We start from the raw sequence: 16,384 nt of genomic DNA on the forward strand, positions 1-16,384 counted from the left end.
CGTTTGTATTTTTACTTTGCATTTCCTCTTCTATGTTTTACTCTCTGTCTCTTCTTCTTCTTAAGTCCATCCAGACGATATCTACAGATCATGAAGTGTGGAGGCTCATTTGGGAGGGAGTTTGATTGGCTGCTTGTAGAATGTGGCAAAAAGGACTTTCCAAATAAGACTTTGATTATTAGTTATATCATTATTAGTGATAAACCGGGCAGCACTGTTGCCTTAAAGCAAGGTCCTGAGTTCAATTCCACCATCAGGCTGGCGTCTTTCTGTGTTGAGTTTGCATGTTCTTCCCGTGTTTGCGTGGGTTCTCCGGGTACTATGGCTTCCTCCCAGAGTCTAAAGACATGCAGTTAGTGGGAATAGATTAATTGGAAACTCTAAATTGGTTGTCTGTGTCTATGTGTTAGACAGACTGGCGACTCGTCCAGGGTGTGCCCTGCATTTTGCCCTAAGACAACTGGGATTGGCTCTAAAAGGATAAGTGGAAGAGGATGGATGGATGGTAATAAACTGGATTTTGTGATTCTAACTGAAACCTGGCTTGATTATACTGCTAACACAGAGCTGGCTAAAACATCACCCAGTAATTACAGCTTTGAACCTTTACACCACACAGAGAGGCGATCTGGTCGCTGTTATATATAAAAACAGTTTTAGTTGTAAATCTCTTGTACTCCTTAATAAATGCCAACCGGCTAAACTGAGATGTGATTTTATGGAAAGAATTAATGAACTTTTTTTCTGAAATTATAAATTTTTTTATGCATTATTCTTTATTTTAATTCATTTCATATTCACACTGACACCAGCAGCAACTCTGATTCAAAATATTTCATCAGTTTACTTTAATGTTAATGTTTAACAACATGCAACTCCACCCACTCATACTAAAAGTCACATGTTTGATCTAATTGGTTCCAGAGGTCTTGACGTCACAGTGACAAATGTTCTGGCTGTTACTGTCTCGGGTCGTTATTACATATTTCCAGAAGTGTTTTGGTCGTCTGACAAAACTAACACCAACTGATTTATCAACAGCCGTTACATCAGTGCAAGTGCATTTAGTAGTGAATTTTCAAAATACACATTACTGGTACTGTTGTCATGTGATGACATTTCTCAGTCTATCGATCATATCGCACCTGTCAGAACTGTTAATGTATGCAGTCTACAGTGAGAATGTAAATATGGCAAAACAAGTCTTTGAAATCAATAAAAATACACTTTGTTACTGCAACAATGGAATAAAATTAGGCAGGCAATCCTATGTCTCCCAACTGACTAACAATACTCAGGGTAATTCCACTTCTTTTATTCCCAGCCATTGATAAACTACCCAATGCTTCCAAAACCATTCCCTCTGAATTTCTTTCATTAAAAGTAATATCTTTGATTAATTTATCTAGCATTGCCTCACATTCTTACCAAACTACTGCCAAAATGTCCAGATAAAATCCTGAAGAAGTCATTTATCAGTTAAAATCTTGAGTTCAATTCTGTATTTTGTAAACGATGACATTAACTGCTGTATGTCTACAAACTTTTTTAGAGCCAAACAGAGATGAGCCAGAAATACTTGTTGTTGGTCCACAAAGTCTAGAGCAAGGCAGGAATCTCAGAACTCTTGTGGACTGTGGTCTCAATTGATAACTGATAATCATACCAATAAGGTCACCAGGACTCCTTTCTACCATAAAAAAACCTAAAAGTTAGAAAATTCATATTAAGGTTAGACTACTGTAATGCTCTATTTGAAGGGTTATCCAAAGCATCAGAAAGAGGATTTGATAATACAAAAGACGGTGAAGATCCTTACAAGTACACAGACACTGTCTACAAGTTCAATACAAAATTACCTTTAAAATTCTCCTACTAGTTCATAAAGCTCTCAATGGCTTGGCCTCTCAATACATCTCTGACTTGCTCAGTGTGTATAACCCAATCAGACGTCTGGGGCTATAAGGTTCAGATCTTTTAACTGTCCCCAGTATAATCGTCCTGAATAGGCAAATCAAGCTGAGATCTCCACAGCCACTGATTCCCAATGTTTTATTTCCTACAGTGTAGCCCAAAGCATACAGTGTATACAGGGCTTCTGATTCACCACATACGAATCTGAGCAAACCCCTAGAACGGGCCTCCAGAATTAAAAAGCTATTGCTTTTAACCGTCCACTATTTCTAGCATCAATCCAGAGAAGTTGCTGGAACAATGAATTTAACTCAGCATGTGACATAAATTGAGACAGATGAAGCTGGCAGCCCGCTGCTGCTGTCAGTCCATAGATGATAAATACCGACGATATGATGTAAAACCTCATAGCTGGTTTTATCATCCATGCTATAATCTTTTTTTTTCTTTAATAATAAATCTTGAAAAGGTTCACTCAGCTGCCCAGTTATCATTTTTGGCACAGAGGTTGCATCAGACACGCCTTCACTGTCACGCAGATGCTTTGGAAATCTCAACCAAAGCTACTCAAGAATTGAAATGTAGCACACGGTGTATGTGTACGGTCAGCAGGATGAAAGGAAGAGGGTGTCAGGGGAAAACCGATGCGGTAATCTCTCAGCTTGTTCTGTGGCATAGAGCGATCACTCTTTTTTTTCACGTTTTGAAATGCCTGACTTGACTGGACCATCCGGAAGTTTTCAGCCTTCACAGATGTTAAATATAGGAACAGCAAACGTGAGCTCACCTTTCACTTCAAAGGTGTGAAACTAAAGCTGAATTCGCACGATGACAGAAGTGCAACGACAAACCACACGGAACATAATGGAAAAAGCTGAAGCACACACACACACACACACACACACTCCACAGAAGCCGCACTGAGTGTGTAAGACAAATATATACACAGGAAGTGCCTCCCACTCCTTTGCCCCTAGTCACTTGCTCTCTCTCTCTCTCTGGCTCTCTGAATGTTTCTGATGGCAGTGTGTTGCTGAGCAGCAGCCAGTCGTGTTTTTCCCCTCACTGAGCTCACTCTCTCTCTTATCCTCTGCTCCGGCTCTCAAACGCTCTGTTGCTCAGTGAACAGACTAGACCTCTCCTCTCCACTACTTCTTCTCTTCTGCTACCCCTTAACTCTGCTCTATCCTCTTCTTTTATCTGTTTCTTCCTCACATTTCTTCTTCATCCCTGCCTGCCCCCCTGCCCACTAGCACTACCACCTTGGTGCCAGGGGCATTAGTGGGGGTCCCGGCGTGTCTTTTTGACTGTGTGTGTGTGTGTGTGTGCGTGTGTGTTTATGTGAGAGCGTGCCGGTACTGTTTTCAGCATGGAAGCGGTGGCATTGTACACGTTTCGTGCCACAGAGGGTGATGAGCTCAGTTTCAACAAGGGAGACTTGCTCAAGGTAAGAAAAAGAATTTTTCATCTTTGTCTGTCTGAAGAGTAAAACTGGCACAGCACCTCTGTCTTCTCTCTCGCTCCGTCTGCCTACACTGTGATAATTACAGCAATTAAAACTTTACTGTCAGAAGCCATTGAAATTATATTTCAAGTGCTTCAGGTGCTTCCTAAAGAAAGAATAGTCTAAAGAAAGATAAAGTATTAGAAGTGGCTTAAACCTATTTTGGAGGATAGCACTCACCTGTATGTGTGGTAATGTGCTAGACAGCAGTGAGATAGCTTAGCTTACCATAAAGGCAGGAAACAGTTTGAAGTAGCTAGCCTTGTTCTTAAAAAGAGCAAAAAGTTACTTATTTTTTATATTTAATTTGCTAATCTTTACACAAAAGTGTCAAAACAATCATGTAGAGTATGCTAGAGGACTTTTTTGGCTTGAACCAGTGGTTTCCTGGAGCGTCTGCTGACTACAGGGCAAATAGTCCTTAGCTTGTAGAAGTGCCAAATCTGTACTTCCTCAGTGGCCACCAATAAAGTCACTCCCTATCGTGTTTAATATTGAAAAGGCTTACTTAACAGCAGAAAGATAAAACATTTTTTTTATGTCTATGAAGCTAAACACATTTTTGATAACTGTGCAAATTTTCCTTAAGGACTAAAGAAAGTGGTTTGGCCACTTTGAGAGCTGGATACTAAAATGCTGTAGCATGTATAAAGTTACAGAGCTAGACCTCACAACAGTGTTCTTTCTGCTGTTAGCTAATTATACGGACTATTTATTGTGCAAACAGCCCATTTAAGAAGTTTGTGTTTCAGTTTTGTGAGTAAAATATAGATTTTTAGTTATATTTTTATTAGTACAAAGGCACCTATGCTATCTGTGTACTGTACAGTCATGTTTGCTAACATTAGCTCAGAACTTAGCACTCCATTGTCTCAACAAATGATAGTTTTTGCAAATACCACAAAAAAGCAACATGGCAACAGACAAAATGCTTTAAAATGTAGCTTTAAAAACGAATGAGTGGTAGCACAGGTGGCTTTGTAGTCTAAATCTTCACATATTAAAATGGGAAGTTGTCATTTTCACATGGCTACATGGCTAACAGGTTACCACTATTTTAAACCTTTTTTTCCAAGCTAAGCTAACGTCACAGGCTACAACTTAATATTTACAGTATAAAATGGGAATGCTGAATCTTCTTATCATTTTACAGAAAGTAAATAGGCATATTCGATTCTACTCCTCTAATTTAATTTTGCTCTAGGTTGCCTAACAATCTTTTTTTTAATCTGCAGCTTTTTATTTGTGTCAAACACCATGCTGAAATAGTTCCGGCACAGCTGGAAATTAGTGTAGTAGAAAATCGTCCCTCTAAGACATCAACAGCAAACCTCAGAATTAAAGAGCCAAGTGCTTCTTTCTAACACTGGTGCTTTGGCACCATCTGTTTGACACTCAGACGCAGGCAAATCAAGCAAGATGGAAGACACAGTGAGATCAATTTGTCTTCTGGATTTTGTCTCAGTTAACCAGTGGGTGTCGGTGCTGCAGGTCCAACTTTTCTCACTAGTTAAAACCTTTATTTTTTCCTTTCACTGGAATATTTCTCTGCTAATTTGAGGCTTTTCTTTGAGGGTGAATTTACCTTTTGTTGCTTGAAGATAGTTGGTGTACTATTCTTCCCATACTGACTTCATTCCAGCACTAAACATGAATAAAAAAGACCTCTTATTCCTGCTGTCTTTAAAGTCATTTGTTAGAAGTCGAGTGTCACAGCATGTTACAGCTAAGATGCAATGGCATTTAGTTTCGACACTAAGACAGATAGTTACAGCAGTCTTTGATGCGTACTTGTGTTGTCTGGCCATAGTGATAATTTACAGTAGCTAAAACAGCACCATCACTTAAACCACTGTTAAGTTTGTTTCTTTACTCGTGCAGGGCTAAGCGACTGTCTTGTCTTTGCCAAAAAGCTTTGGTTCACACTCGGGTCAAGCAGTACTTTTAAATAATTCTCCACATTTGTTCGTTTCTGCATGATGCGCCAGATGGCCTGAGCTTTACAACATCAAGAGAATTTGTGCGGAAAAAGAAAAAAGAAACTCTATAATTTAGTTACAAAAATACCAAAGAGATAGTTGCTTTCCTCACAGCTGCTCACTGGTGCTCATTTATTGCCCTTATGCTGCTTTAAAGCCTACTTCTGCTTCTTTTCACACCTTGTTGCCAATGCGAACGCATTGTGCGTTTTCCATGTGGAACTGGATCGATCGAGCTGAGCAGAGTGTTGACTCATAAAGAAGTTATAAAAATAGCTTCATAGAAGAATTTGTAAAAAAAAAGAAGTGGCTCTGGCATTATGTGTAAAGCTGGGAGACCGTGCTGCCAAGTTTAACACGAGGGACACAAAAGCCGAGCTTTAGTTCTCCAGATACCGTCACAAAAAATGTAACAACTCCGGCTGGAAATGAAAACCTCCAAAGCACCCAGAGAGTACGCACTACATTCTAATCACAAAATGAAATAACTTCATTTCTTTAGAAAATAGTTAACTATCCTTGGAAATAAAAATATTGCTGTATTTATTTGCTTCCTTTATCCAACAGTTTCGTGTGTCTGACCACAGCAGTCAGGTGCGGTCAACCATACCTGACCTGTTTTTAAGCCTCATTAAGAGCTTTGTGTGTGGTCTTTTCAGTCTACTGCCATGTCAGATGTTCACGTTGTCGGATTTTGTTTGTTTAATGCTCTTTTGTTAAGGGTTAATTATGTAATGAGTAAACTCTCTGGAGTGGTCTGGAAGGAGCTGTTAGTCACAGCTGAATTAACAGGGTCTAGCTAGATAATCAGCTATTATTGGTTATATACGGTCTCTCTCTACATATATATATGATAAACACTGTACATCATCGGTCCCCAACCTTTTTTGCGCCATGGACCGGTTTAATGCCATTAACCGGTATAATCTTCAAGATGGCGCCGAGTATGGCAGCCTCGTCGCAAGCTCCCCCAAGCAATGCACAACTCTGTTGCTTGTGAAGCTCGCACACAAGAATTTCACTCACATGTACTGTACCAATGTACCTGCACATGTGATGTGACAATAAAAGTGATTTGATTTGATTTGATTAATGTCAGACAATACTTTCACGGACCGGCCTTTAAGGTGTCGCGGATAAATACAACAAAATAAAAGGATACAGACAAAGACAAAAACTGTGGTATTTTGTAAATATAATAATAAACGCAAATTCACTGTGTAATTGTATAACTTTATTAGCAGCGTCCTACTGAAATGCGCCAACAATATTGAGAGTAACCTCCTCCTCTCTGCCCCTTAATCCTCTCCGATTGCTATGGTAACACGTAAATATTTCTTTCAAAATAAGACACACAACTACAGCACGGAAAAAGACCGAGTTAACAATAAAAACCCTGAAAACCATAAATTTCACACCCGAGCCTAATGTCTCGCTGCCCGGTACCAAACGACCCCCCGGGTACAGGCCATGGTACCAGTACGGGCCATGGTACCGGTCCATGGCCCGGGGGTTGGAGACCGCTGCTGTACACGGTCAACATTCAGTACAATTGTTTACTTACTTAGTAGCTACTAGTGGTGCGTGATAATGCAAATTTTGGTATGCATGTGATACCAAGTAAAAACAGGGCCAGAGTTACTAATACTACTACTGATACTTTTGATTAGTAAAGGCAGCCTTTATGACTTATGAGCTGAACCAAATAACTTACTTTTACTTTCCACAGTCATTAGTTAACCCAACAAAGCACACATTGCAGCATTTCATGTAATTTGAAAGTGGGGTTGTTTGGAGAGCTGGGATGTAGATACGCTCGTCTTTTTGTGTCAGCTTCTGTTTAAATGTGCTACAGGCTATAAATAAAATAGGCATGAAAGTCAGCTCGCAAAGGCTCAGACATTTTTCATAGTGCGTGTTTGAGGTGTGTATTTTCCTTTCCAAAACACAACAACAACAATATGGGCTGCACGTTGAACTTTACTATATTAATACTGTTGATATTTGTATTGATGCGCTAGTACTTACTGGCATTGTTGCATTATTAATAAAATTAAAGTAGCGATCTATGAAATAGAAATAAGGAAAAGTTCTTAAACTGCCAGTGTTACCCCTTAAGAGGCTTTATGAACACAATACATATGACAAAAAAAAAGATTTGGTTTCTCCACAGAACTCCTGTAGTTACTCGTTATTATGATGTACAAGCAGGAAAAATTAAATTAACAGGTGAAGCTGTACAGGAAGTGGAAACTTTTTGATTGAAATTGTGGTGGGGGGGAAGTTAGTCTCTGAGTCAGACTGATGCAGAAATGGCTCACTGGGTTTCATGAGAAACAGTCCAGCGTGTTGTTTTAAACTGTGGGAAATATAGGAAGAGGTTGTTTAGGAGGGACACCGAAACCTCCAGCCTCTTGAAAGGGCAAGCTTTCAGCTCGATGAATGACTGACGTTATGAGCAGTAAATCATTTCATAGCCTGCGACGCATTTACAGTGCACGTACAAATGTGCACTGTAGCCATTACAAGCAGCTGATGCATGAAATGAAGTTTCTAAATGCAGAGAGGGGACAGGGCAACTTTTTTTTATTTATTTATTTTCTGGCAGATGGGCATTACTGCCCAAGGTGTTCTTCATCACAGTGGCCTTCAAGTCCTTGCTGGCAGGATGTCGCGTGAAGCTTGAGGTGAGGGAGGATGTTTTAACTACAGTACATGACACGTGGTACTTTGCTGGGTACAGCTGCTGATCAAACACAGAGGCAACGTGACGAAAGCCCAAAAAGTGATAAACCCAAGCTGTAAGGGAGATAAGGAAGAAATGTGGCAGTGCGAGGCAGGCGGCGCAAAATAAAAATCATCTTAAAATATCAAAATGACAAGCCATGTCACAGCTGGGTTAGGAGACTGAATGTAAAAAAGATTTTGAAAAAGAGCATGAACAGAGATGAAGCAATGAAAGGAGACGGGATAAAACAGATAAGGTTTAAAGCAGGAACATATCAGGAGTCAAAATAACAGACTGTCCTTTATTACCATCATCATGATGGAGCCCTGGCCCTGTTTATTACCTACTGTAGCTAGCAGAAATAAGACATGTTTGCAAGAGCTTTTAAATGACTATCATTGTTATCATTTGTGCTTGAATTTCTTTTCATTTTACTTTGCACACCCCACTGTCAGATTACACATCCTGCGAATGATAATGACGCCAGCTAATGTGAACTTGATAGCAGGCTCTGGTGTGACATTTCAGACTTTCTTAAGGCAAGCGACTAACTATAGTAACTATAGTCTTTAAAAAGTCAACTGAAATATTTTCAGTTATGGCTTATTTTCAAGCTATAAAAAAACAAGGGTTCAATTTATTTTATTTATGTAATTAATTTCTTTTTACTTACACCAAAGCGGTGTAATTTTGATTATTAACTCTTTGCCCCTTAAAAAGCTTCTAGAAGCTCTTTTCTGAGCCCAGTGGTTTCTGTTCTTCTGCGTTGATACATACTGAGATCAAAATTTGTCACTAAATGTAAAGAGGAGAAAAAAAGTCAAAGTACTGATATATAAATGTAATCTTCTCTTGCAAAAAAGCTCATTCCAAGTGTATCACCTGCACAGGATTTTTCTTTTGGCGTTTCCTGTATTTTTGGTGAGATGTCTGTGTTTATGGAAAAAGGCTGGTGTCGGTGGGGCCTTTAGGAGTACGAAGAACTGTCTAGAGATAGCGCTGGGTGTTTTGGCTCTGTAACGGGCAGCGAGGGCAGCCTGGCTGCTTGTTGTGACAAGCTGTGTTTCCGTATCTATAGAGTACACGCAGGAGCAGGTAGATGAAACTCAGTGTGAGATTACAACTGCAGATTGTAATGACAACGCCTGCTGAGACGCGCTCATCTTTACTCGTCGATATCATGTGAAATTCCACAGTAAATATATATATATTTCATATTATTCCTCTGGATCGCCTGGAGAATCTGCGCAAGGTAAAACCTGGTGTCGTCATGATTTCCATTACACTACCCACTTTGCTCATGGTGTTACAGCTCTGCTATAAAACACAACCTGATCAACTGACCTGTAAGTGTAATAGAAACAAACAAATCACTCAACATTATAGCGCATGCATTATATTTTACCCATAATTAGTGTAAACACAGAGCCTCCCTTACACACAGGTTTTGTACTCCATAATGCAGAATATAGCACTGAATAGACTGTAGTTATTCTGACATTATACTATAGGGATGAAAATGTGACAGAAAATCTGAATTAATAAGAAAAAAGGTTTTTTTTAAGAAGAATTAAGTTTACAGTATTTATTCTTTTTAATTACTTTGATCTTTTGGGCTTTACTGATGGAAAAAGACACCTATTATGGGGTGTTAGGAATACATTACATATTAAAGTGTGATAAAGGGCAGTAAAGGGCAACAAACATTTGGAAAATACCATCAAACTTCATTTTTATCTCCGCTACACATCTGTGATGTATGGTGGTTTCTGCATTCGGCGTGATGACCCGCGCAGACCGACTGACTCACGTCAGCTAACTCGAGGAAGATCAATTTTGAAGAAATATGTGGATTTGCCAGCCATGGTGAAATCACGAAAGGCTTCATGTGGCATTTAAAACTCGCCCAGTAATCTTTTCAAACTTGTGCGAGTTGAGGAGGCTGATAAAACAGTGTGAGGACAAAATCCAGCACCAACATCATTATGGGCAGCTTTTCATCTCACTCTGTGTTTTTGTGTGCGCTTGCTCTTAGATCACCAACATGGAGGATGATCCTAACTGGTACACGGCCGAACTCCACAACCGAAAAGGGTTCGTGCCGAAAAACTACATCAACCTACGTCCACACGCGTAAGTATGCGCACACTCAGGCACACATGTGCATCTTTAGCTCATCTGTATAAAGCGTTTCACACATCTACCTACCACCGGTCCATTTAAACATCTCATCAGCGAGGATGTGAGCAGTTTGCTGCCCCGGGCATTTTCTGCTCTGCTTTGGACATCTGCACTCTGGCATAAGGCGGCCTACCCAAAGGGACACACTCATTCGCTAACTTATGTAATCACACATGATACAGCCCTGTGTGTGTGTGTGTGTGTGTGTGTGTGTGTGTGTGTGTGTGTGTGTGTGTGTGTGTGTGTTTACAGTGAAGCTGCTGGTACACCCTGTATCTCCATCAGATGGTCATGCACCAGCTGGTTTGCTGTGACAAACTCTAAACTGACAACACAGACGTTACAGCAGCTCTGGCTCATTAATGAACCCTGATGTACAGCCCAGTTGGAATTGCCTAGTTAAGTCTGTGGACACCCCTGGGAGTGTAGGATACGTGTGTGTATATATGTGTGTCTTTTTGCCTCCAAATTTCTTTGCGTGGCTTTGATTATTTTTTTTTTTAAATCCCTGAAATCTGACTGCATGAAGTTAGCCACGAGGGTCCTAGAGTTTCTCCACCATATTGGATAGATGCTCACTCTTCACGAGTCATCAAACTGACTGCGCTCAGAGCCTCCAAGCAAAGCGCACTACTGAGCAAGTGCAAAAAAAAGAAAGGAGAAAAGAAATGAATAATGACACCTTTACTTCCGCACCACTGCTGACAACTGAATTGCTGGATTTGTTTCATGTGCAAACTTAGCGTGTAGAAAATTCACTTCTTTCATTCTCTCTCTCAGCTCTTTGATCCGTGCTTTTGTGAGCTGCTCTCCTCTCAGTTTCTTTCAGAGTTAGCAGATATCCACAAACTTCTTTTCTTAAATTTGAGTGTGTGTGCAAACGTCTGGAGGAGATGCTCAGATCAGGAGAGTTCACCTGCATAAAGCGGTAACACCGGTGACCCCTTTCTTTCTTTGTTTGCTCACTTGCTTTCTTTTGTCTGTTTTTGTTTTTGCTTGACTGGCCTGCAGCTGGTTCGCCGGTCGCATATCTCGCGGCGTGGCAGAAAGTCGACTCAGAAACAGAGAGTGCGGCGCCTTCCTGGTCAGAGAGAGCGAGAGTGCTCCTGGGGAGTTTTCCATGTCTGTCAGGTAGGAGAAAATTACTAAAGATTTGCACTATATTCTGCACAGTTGCTTTACTGTCGTGCTCCTCGCAGTGGGATTTCATACACCTCTCTGATCTCATATGTATTTCTTCATATTACCCTGCGTAACTTCTCATTACTGCAGCTGCAGGGTTGCTCCACAGCCATCACTGAAGTTTCATTACATCTCATCTAATGCCACAGAATTGAATTAGCAGACCTATAAGCACACACCTCTAAAAACGCTACATTATTTCCCTGTATCTCTTCATTAATGTATTTTGGATGCGCGCAGGCGAGCATGCGCATGCTCGATATATTTGTCATGGTGGCTGGGGATTAGAGAAGCAGGCAGAGAAGGAGGGTTAGAGGATAAGGTATGGGGTGGAGGCTAAGAGGGGTGAGGGGGGGATCTGCGGGCCCTCTGGCCTGATGTGAGTTAATCCTGTCTAGCACACCACGGCATCTGGAGTTGCTGATGGGGCTGATGGGTTGTCTTGTCAGTACGTGGCGCTGAAGGGTGCAGCTGAGACTTGGTGTTGTGCCTTGAGGGGCTGTGTGGATATTGGAGTGTGGGAGGTCTGGAGTCTGAGTTTTGGTGCTGATAAAGGCCAGACCTGGAATGGAGGTTTGGCCCTTCACTGTGCTCCTACTTAACTCAAGACAGGGGTTAAGAATTAGATCTGGGGATTGTTTTGTGTTTGGCTGTTAAATCGCCTGGGCACAATGTCACTCTCAGTGGATTTGTCTTAGGATAGTCCTGTGGAAGGGAAAGGAAAAAATTAGGTTGCCTGTGTTTAAAAAAAAAAGCTAAAATACAAAATTAGACACAAGGGATGGAAGAGAAGCGATACGCTGCGAGTAAAATAGATTTGCCAAGAGGCGACAGAGCGGAATCTGATGCTTCTTGTTTTTTTTGGGTTTTTTGGCTGTTTATTGATGTCTTTCTGGCTGTTGTTGCTGAATGGTGTAGCAGCTTGAAAAGTGGGTCAGGTGTTTGTGTGAGTTTGCCAGTGTGCGTGTGTGGTTCTTGTGTGCCGACACCGCTCCTGTCAGAGGAGACAGGACATCAGTAACTGCAGAGACTTCAGTCTCAGCTCAGCTCGGTCTGGCTTTGACGTCAGTCTGTGAAAAATCCGATCCACTTTCACAGCCATGAATGAATCCTAGAAGAGACGTCGTGGCTCTTTTTGTCATAAAGAAAAATTCTGGTGGAGACAGAAATCCTCCAAGTGTGATGTACGATAAAATTGGCTAATTAGCAACTTTGTTTTAGGAAGGCAGGGTTGGCAGATCTAAATCTAACTTTAAAACCACTTTAGTCCATTATGAAAATAGTTAAAGTCCCGTGTAAAGATGTGAATATAAATATTTCCACCGCGTTGATCTCTTTGAAATATTGGTCTTGTGGTAAGTAATTCTAACATAAATATATGTGGGTGACCTACTAAAGGAAAAACCAACATAAAGTGGTTAGTTCTTTATCCTCTAATTTGTTGGTCATCTACATCTGTCCCTGTTGTACTTGTTAAATGCAAACAATGTTACTATCTTTGTTCTTGTTTCCGCAAAAAACTCAAACAACAAAACATGCATTGCTTTGTTATCAAATATTGCAGTCATTAGATTTTATATCGCAAACAACAATGTACAATATCTAAAAATGGGATTTATATAGCATCAAATCACAACAATAGTTGCCTCAAAAAGCTTTATATTATAAGGTAAACACCTCACAATAATAGAGAGAAAAACCCAACAATCAAATGGCCCCCTATGAACAAGCACTTGGAGACAGTGGGGAGGAAAAACTCCTTTTTAAAATGAAGAAAAGTCTATATTTAAAAGTACAGAGGTTGACTGTCTCCCAACTCCAAACTAGTAGCTGGCACCACAGAAAAGGGGTCTGAAAGCTGAAGGCTAATGTCTCCCCACTTTTAAATATCCTAGGAACCACAAGAAAGCCTCTGATAGTGCCTTATTGGGGTATTATGGTACTATGAGGTCTTTAAGTTAAGATGGGGCCTGAATATTCAAGGCCTTGTATGTGAGGAGGATTTTTAAATCGATGAAAAATCCTGACATTTTCATTAAGCAAATATCCTGTGCGAATGACCAACAGATCTGAGTCAGAAGTGAGCCACAGTTATACCCATGTCAACCTACAGTAAACCAAACACATAAACCAAAACTGGATCAGAGTTAATCTGAACTGTCGGGGGAAAAAAAGTCTAATCTCAATCTTAAAATATAGTAAGGATTCTGACATGAAGGGCTTCCGTAAAAGCAAGATGTAAGCAAATATAAAAAAACAACATTAAAAGAATGTGCTGGTAGTCTGGTACAGCTAGAGAACTAAAATGGCGCTTAATATAAGATGCCAAGTGAATGAAACTGTGCACAAAAGTGTAAAATAGCCACAAATGTGGAACACAAACATCTGCGGAGGGGAATAAAGAACTGACGTGATCTCAATGTCCTGTTCGCTATAGTTCTTCACCATAAAATCAGTCTTAAAAGCGGTTTTGTGGCCTAAAATAAGTAATTTAATGACTCCAGCCATAATGCAAGGGACCTTTTTTAAAACAGTAATTGCTTCAAAATTTCTTTGAACATGCAAAATATGTGGCAGAAGACTGTAGTTTCAGACTACGCCAGCAAAACTATCCCAGTGGGTTATTTAGTAGCTTATTTTTGGAATATAAAGTGATGCCAAGATAGACTTTAGACACAGAGAGACAGAGACCAAGAAGAGAAATCTATTTTGCCATGCCGGGTGGTTTTACAGTTCTCTTTGACTCAGCAGCAGATGCACCCAAAGGATATATTTGGTCTTCTCCTGCAGCGCTACAGTGGCACAACTTAGATCTAATACTTTCAGCAATACCTAATCCAGTTCTATTGTTTGGGTACTTTTTAGATACTTGCAGAGAGACAACATCAATTTTCTCACTGTCTGGTGTTAAATCTCACTTCCTTTTTCAGGCTTTTCAACAGCTGCTATAACTGCAAGTCCTTGCGGCCGACTCCCAAACTCCCTCAAAGTAAAAAAAAGTGTGCGCAGTCACCAAAAGACACTTCAGGAAAAATTTGATCGAGTGCCTTAGCAAAAGTAGCTACACCTGTCTTGAAGGTGCAGTTCACTTGAAATTTATTAGACAGGCAGGAGTAGCATTGTGGTTGTGGTTATCAAGGTTTTGTTTCACATGTTTCCCACATCCAAAGAGTCAACATCACTTCCTTCCTTTTTCTTTTGAAAAGACCTAAATCTGTTCCATTAGATATTTTCTTCCTGCTTGACCCAGTGTTTGTTTAGACTATAGTCTGGTGTTGCACGCAGACGCACACGTGCACAAAGACACGTACACAGTCGGTTTTCCTGTTGCATCTGTCCCGTATCACCTGGAGGTCATACAAACACCATTTCTTTGATGTAACAGTCTGATAGAAGCTCACCAACAACTTGTCTGGCCTTATGTCTTCTTGACCAGTGAGTCCACATTCTCAGCCTCAGAACGCCCACCCACCCCACCCAGAAGATGACTCATAGTCTCAAGATAATGATTTGTCAATCGCATTGTGCTCTGAACAGTAAGGACTGAGGTCTGTTGCATGTCTTGCCAAGAGCAATCACCACCCTGAAAAAGGGTTGGCTATCTGATTTCACTCTTTGATTTGTGGGCTCGGATGTTTTTGAAGCCTTGAGTTTATGTCCTTGTTTTAAGGACATCGAAAAACTAGAAATTTTGAGTTAGTAAGTTGAAAGTTTCAGTTAGCTCTGGTATTCAGAAAGGGCCCTGATGGACCTCATTTCCACTTGAATGCCTTCTAGCGAATGATAATTCATAAAAGGTGTTTATGTGGAATTGTTGGACAGCTGACGTCTTCTGCAATCTACCTCCAGGTGACAAGGTAATGGCATAACTTCACAGAGCCCCTGATTGTCAGATCCAGCTTGACAATTTAGGTATTTGCTCAAAATTTTGACTTATTAACTCGAAGCTTGAATTATGATGGCTTTTTTTCACAGTTTTCAGCTAACTTTGCTAGTTTCTCTAGCTTGACTCATCAAAGAGTACATAGAAACAGATGCCTGTGAATTAGTACCAACATGTAAATAATATAGTAAAATTCGGGTTTACTTAAAAACAAAATCTGCTTCAAGAAAGTTTAAAAAGCATAGGTTAGATTAAAATGCAGTGCTTCTGTAAAGTTGCTCATTTTTAACATGGGCATCTATAGTGATTAACTCGCCTTCCATGGAGACTGTAAATACTATTAACGGTAGATGAAAATTATATAGACAGGGCCACTAGGCAATTTGCCCACTGCGCTACCATTTCAGTGTGGATGCTGTTGTTTTTGACACGGCCTCACGTATCACTGACTCACGCTACACTGACTGATGGCTCATACAGTAAGCGCTGATTCTGGCTGTTCATTCGGCTTCCTAGTCATCATTTATCATCAGCCTCTTTTCAGGGACATTTCTACAAAGGGAAACCATTAAAGGGAACTGACCCTGTGGGTGATGCTTATTTTACAGCTACATAATCCGCTCAGAGATTTAAGTAACGCAGAGTGGGTTCAGTGTCCTGTGAATGTCATCATTTGGGGGACAATTTCACACTTCGTGAACATCAGGAAAAAAAAAGTGCTTTAGTTTATTTGATACAATAAAAAAGAGTGTGTCAAAAAACGCCTGCCACTACTGTGAACCATCCATACAAGGCAGAATGGACCAATGGACTATGCTGTTTACAACAAATTCTTATCCTGTAATCTGAATGTCGCAACAGAAACTGAGTCTCATCAGATGAACTTTTTTCCAATTACTGAGATTACAGCAGTGACACCTGGTACAGTCTTCTGCTGCTCTAGCCCATCTGCCTTAAGTTCAGTGTGTTGTACTGACGTGTAATGAGTGGTTATTTGAGTCATCTCAAAGTAG

At 40.4% G+C, this 16,384-nt stretch overlaps 1 protein-coding gene across 1 annotated transcript in view; it reads left to right on the forward strand.

The window, feature by feature from the left end:
* Positions 1 to 2,987: 2,987 nt before the first annotated feature.
* Positions 2,988 to 16,384, forward strand: part of grapa (GRB2 related adaptor protein a) — a 31,938-nt gene continuing 18,541 nt past the window's right edge. Inside the window, exons 1-3 of the mRNA XM_085352236.1 lie at positions 2,988 to 3,361; positions 10,161 to 10,258; positions 11,318 to 11,437. Of these exons, the coding sequence (XP_085208362.1) occupies positions 3,284 to 3,361; positions 10,161 to 10,258; positions 11,318 to 11,437 (296 nt within the window). The 5' untranslated portion in view covers positions 2,988 to 3,283. The remainder of the gene's footprint in view (positions 3,362 to 10,160; positions 10,259 to 11,317; positions 11,438 to 16,384) is intronic.

The sequence above is a fragment of the Diplotaxodon limnothrissa genome, linkage group LG4, assembly GCF_057381915.1.
Source record: "Diplotaxodon limnothrissa isolate DT_005_m linkage group LG4, D_limnothrissa_male_GT1.1, whole genome shotgun sequence".
NCBI classification, from domain to species: domain Eukaryota; kingdom Metazoa; phylum Chordata; class Actinopteri; order Cichliformes; family Cichlidae; genus Diplotaxodon; species Diplotaxodon limnothrissa.